The 4,889-nt window shown below is 36.0% G+C and overlaps 1 protein-coding gene and 1 pseudogene across 1 annotated transcript; one reads left to right on the top strand and one right to left on the bottom strand.

The window, feature by feature from the left end:
• The first annotated feature begins 1,281 nt into the window (after positions 1-1,281).
• On the top strand, positions 1,282-1,911 carry LOC121265136 (AUGMIN subunit 1). The gene is made up of 2 exons (XM_041168633.1): positions 1,282-1,608; positions 1,722-1,911. The coding sequence occupies exons 1-2, from the start codon at positions 1,537-1,539 to the stop codon at positions 1,827-1,829; spliced, it is 180 nt and encodes a 59-aa protein (XP_041024567.1). The 5' UTR covers positions 1,282-1,536; the 3' UTR covers positions 1,830-1,911.
• A 148-nt stretch (positions 1,912-2,059) lies between these two features.
• LOC121265123 lies at positions 2,060-3,081 on the bottom strand (annotated as a pseudogene).
• Between the last annotated feature and the right edge of the window lie 1,808 nt (positions 3,082-4,889).

Raw genomic sequence — 4,889 nt, 5'->3', positions numbered from 1 at the left:
TCTAACTAGGTGACATTAAATTCACTGTTTTTTTTTTTTGGGATGAAGCTGAGTATAGTTGAATGGTAAGTGAGTAGTTAAACTGGCTTAGAGATTTGTGTCGGGCCCTTTTTTTCAAGAGTCGCCCTCGGTTTGACCGCACTACACTTTTGAGTTTTTTTTTTCATATTTTTTTAATATATTTAAATATTTTTTAAAAAAAATATATTAATACATTTAAAATTATTTATTTAATTACTAAGTAAAAGAAAATAATTTTATTTTTCCGAGTGGTACACTTGAGCGGTACCATGGAGGCGGCAGAGTAAGCTTTTCCTTTTTTTAAAGTATTATATAGGTGATTCGTTGACCTGAGAGTATTCTCATCCCATTCCTTAAATTTTTTTTTCTAAATTTTAGTTAAAAAGGACACTTCTTATAATTTTATCCTAAATTTTATTCATCTTCAAAAAATCTTCTACATCTCATTCCATATCCTTTTTCTATTATATTAAAATAATATTCTTTTATTCTTTCTCTATTATTTTTTTCTCTCACTTTTATTTACAAACTTAATTACTCAATATTTTTTCTTATGTTTTGAACTATTACTCTAGTGAATATTTTAAAAAAAATTAAATGATTTTTTTTACTAGTATGATAATATTTTTAAAATTAATTTTTTTATAGTTTAGTAATTATTTAAATTATTTTTAAAATTATTATTTAAAACTATAATAAATATGAGTATGAGATAAAATGTAGATGATTGGAAGAAGAATTTATTTTATTTATTGGAATAAAATATTGATAAAAGATGATTTAGGGGATGAATAGTGATTCCCTATATTTAGGGAACCGCTGTTCACCCCTAAATCAAAATTCTAAAATAGGGAATGGGATGGGAGGAGATTTTTTAACTTTTTCCTAAATTATTTCCTATAATTTAGAGATAACAGTGAAATAGGGCATGAGATGAGAATGCTCTAAGAGGTGAAGAGAAAGGTCTATTTATTTTATTTAAACCAATGATTCGTTTTTGTAACAGATAGCAACAACCATTTCATCCGACATGCATATTTTTTATTTTCCAATGGATTTTCATCTTTCATTAATAGAAATCTTTTGATGCAGTGAGTAATAGCTCTGGTTGTTCTCAATTGAAGAATTCTTGTTTAGGCCGTTCATATCATCCATACATAATTGAAGTACTCTTTGGTTGATATTGTGTTACCAAATCTGTTGCATAAAAATTGTTGGTTGATCATTATGTGCGTCTCTATTTTGTGTCTTTAGGAATGGTCCTGCGTACTATAAGATCCTGTTAATATTTATAGAGGTTCAAAGCACAGTAACAAATGCACAGAGTTCATGAAGCATGGTGTAGATAAAGAACTTCAATGTTTAGAGGTTGATCCCTGTCCACTGGGGGGATCCTATTATCTGGTCTAATCAACATTTTTCTTTCCAAAGTTATCTGAGTTTGACTCGTTAAAAACCTTTTGGGGACAGGCACTACTCTACAGCCCAGAGATTGGCCATGGGGTCTTGGTTGAAATGGCCGAGCACAAGAAGGAATTAGAGAAGAAAACAAAGCCGATACTTGATACTTACCAAGATTTGCCGCCAGTAAGTCTCTAATTTAGTAACAATGAATAAATTAAACCGAGTTCATTTCTTTTATTCTTGAAAAGATTAAGATTTTAATTTGATATTATTATTTTTTATTCTTTTCCATGCAGGATAAAGCTTTGGCTGCTTTGGCAATCGAGGACAAGAAAAGGCAGTATGCTGCCGCGGAGAAGTATCTTGAAGATGTCTTGCATTCAGCTCTTGCCACTTCGGAGTGACTCATGCACCAAGGGATAGCCTAAATTTTTGTGCGATCGTTGTCTTATTTCTGGACAATAGGTGGGTATGTATTGCTGATCACTGAATTATTTCTTGCTGCGAATGTTTTATTCAATTTATCCGCTTGTCTTTGACCTCTAATAGTGAAATTTTCATTTCTATAGAAAGTAATGGAACACCAAAACCGATGCAGACTATTTTGTATATACCAAAATCACTTGGCGATAAATGATTGAAAAACTTGTGCCAAAATTGGTCCAAGTTAATGATTTTATTTACATATTCCCCACTCTTCCAATCCTCAAATAAACAGGAAACTTTACAACCTTCTGGTCTTGTCCATCTTCAATCCAAGCACGTTTAAATTCCTCAATCACAGCATCGCTCAAAAGCTCCACACCCTTCTCTCTTGCCGTTTGATATGCTGACCATGATCTAATGTATGTAAAATAATTATCTAAATTCATCAGCCTTTTGCTTGTAAACTGAAACGGCCCCGTGTGATCTGCTCCTTCAACCGGCTCAAATGGAAAATAGATGCCCCTATACTTATCATCCACCAATTCACGCGCAGGGTCCCAATAGGGGGCGGAAGCAATGTCATAAAAAGGTTGGAACACTGCATCGACTGAGTCATTAACTTCTGCCACTCTGTTGCACCATGCAGCTATAATGCCGTGTGGTTTTTTGAGTACCCATTTCACGTGTTGGTAGAAGTTGGGGAGGTCAAACCAGTGGAGGGCCTGAGTAATTGTCACGACATCGATACTTGATTGAGGTGCAACATTTCGTTCAAGCTCGACTGCAGACATGGTGGGAGAGGTATGCTGGTATCTTACATTGGGTAGCTTTGGTGCGAAATTCAACTGTTTTGTGCTTGTGTCTGTCACAATGACATTGGTATAGATCCCAGCCAGCTGAAAAAGAAAATAAATTATACAGAGAAGAAAACTTTCTCAGAAGTGCTCAAAGCTGGTAACATTTTAAATAATTTTACTCACAGAATGAGCAGCCTGGCCGCTTCCGGTGCCGACGTCCCACGCAAGGTGTTTACAGGGTGTCTTGGAAGCAATGATCGAATCCAAACAATGCAGAAGGGTAGGTAGGTCGACCCTCTGCGTACTCCTTTGCCTGCTTAATGAACAATTCTGCCATCTCTCTTCCTCACCACCAAGTTTTTATGCTTCATCTATTCAACCCTGAACACTGTTTATTTAGAAAAATTTGGGAGGAGCTCCCCCCGGTCTCCTCCCAAATTAAAAAGACACGTATGAGAAATATAAATTTGACGACCAACACTTGTCATATCTGACCGGGGCTAACTGGGGCGGGGAAGCATCACAAAGGGAATTCCCATTCGACAATGCCACTCTCCTTTTTTCCGAAATTTCACGAGTCAACACTCGTGGCGTTACAGCAGACCTACATGACAATGGCGGAGCATCACAGGGAGTTCGTAAGAATCCCAACACTTGTCGTACGTACGCATCCGCCATTTTCATGTAGCTCTGCCATAAATTATAGGATAAAGTCACGTGAATCGAAGCCTTACCTCCACTTGAGGACGTAAACTCCATGATGTTGATCTTCTCTCTATCTCATCAGTGATAAATGGGCAATTATATTGTTATTAGTACTCTTAGTATACTGGGCTAAGTAAGGTTTATTTGTTAAAAAGGGTATTATTCAAACAATGTATGTTAGCTGGGCCTTTGGCATGTGAAATGATTGTTTGCCCCTTAAGAGAATGGACTTGGGCTCAGGTTATTGGATTTAAATAAATCTAAGTTAACTATGGGTGTATATTGCAGGATAAAGGCCCACGTAAGCTAACCCAAGAAGAGAGTAAGGAAGGCCTCGGGACAGAATTCTCGAGAAGCAAAGAGAGAAGAAGAGGAGAGAGAGAGTGGCAAGGAGAGAAAGGGCATGGAAGGGAAAAAATTAGTGGCAAGCAGAGAGAGTGAAGGCGGGGACTCGCGTATAAAAGGGCAAGTTGATGCCAGAGAGAAGGGGGCAGTTCGGATAAAAAGTCGATTTCTGTTTTTATACATTAGAGAAAAAAGAAACTTTTGGGAGTTTTTAGGGTTTTTCATTTTGGCGAATTACTATTTTGATGATGGTGAAGTTAGGCTAATTTTGAAGCTTGGGTTGCGGTAAAAGCTTTCATTTGTTTTCTATACTTGCTGGATTTCTGTAGTTGTTGATCTATATGCTTTACTTTACCGGAAACCAAATTCTGGAAATGGGAGTTTGATGGATTCTCTTGTTCTTGTTCTGTTGTCGACGTAAGCCACAGCAGAACCTTGAATCAACCAAGGTTTCTTTCAGCCGAGTGTTAAAGTAAATTTGGTTGATGTTTTATTGAGGAATTTTTCAAAGTATTGGTACATGAACTCTGAGCTTATATTCTTCAAATTTCATTTTGTTAATGCCTTGATTGGGTTAATAAAGGATGAGTAGTACCCAGAAATCTTTGTAAAGTGTGGAGTTAGAGAAAGTCCTAACCCGCAACCCAGGTGTTTATTAAATTGTTTTTGTTAATTCTGTAGTTTTCAAACATCAAATTGAATTTTTGATTGTAACTTGGTGAAGTTGAAATTACGGTTTATCATGCTCTGAATACTTTAATTTCTTGAGTTTTAAGTTTTCATGGTTTAATCCGTCTTTCCAAAAATTCCAAACCCGAGATCCTCTAAGCTTAACCATACATTTCAATGGCAACAAAACCTTCATTGTAAATAAGCAATCTCTTGGTTCACCATCTGATATCATACAATAGATATTTTTCTCTTGATTGTTCATCCAACTTCTTTTCAAATCTTGATTCCTAAATTTTTACTGAATTAAATTGCTCAAGTCCCTTTTGTCTATGAGGAGATGACCTTGGGTGCTACCTTTTATTACAACCGATCCACTTCTGCACTTGGGAGTGATAATTTGGAAGCCATCAATCAGCTCTTTAACATTTTATTGAATCTAGAGACATAACTACTTCTAATGTCCTTTCAGTTAAAATTTTAACCAAGCAATTGGGTGGGGGAACGATTTGGGAAAATGTG

The sequence above is a fragment of the Juglans microcarpa x Juglans regia genome, chromosome 5D, assembly GCF_004785595.1.
Source record: "Juglans microcarpa x Juglans regia isolate MS1-56 chromosome 5D, Jm3101_v1.0, whole genome shotgun sequence".
NCBI classification, from domain to species: Eukaryota; Viridiplantae; Streptophyta; class Magnoliopsida; order Fagales; family Juglandaceae; genus Juglans; species Juglans microcarpa x Juglans regia.
The sequence above is the reverse complement of the archived record's forward strand: the minus strand, read 5'-3'. Positions and strand labels throughout refer to the sequence as shown.

Coding starts and splice junctions, on each gene's coding strand:
- LOC121265136 (XM_041168633.1), top strand. CDS start 1,537: ATGGCCGAGCACAAGAAGGAATTAGAGAAGAAAACAAAGCCGATACTT. Junction 1,609..1,721: donor CTTACCAAGATTTGCCGCCA/GTAAGTCTCTAA, acceptor TTTTCCATGCAG/GATAAAGCTTTGGCTGCTTT.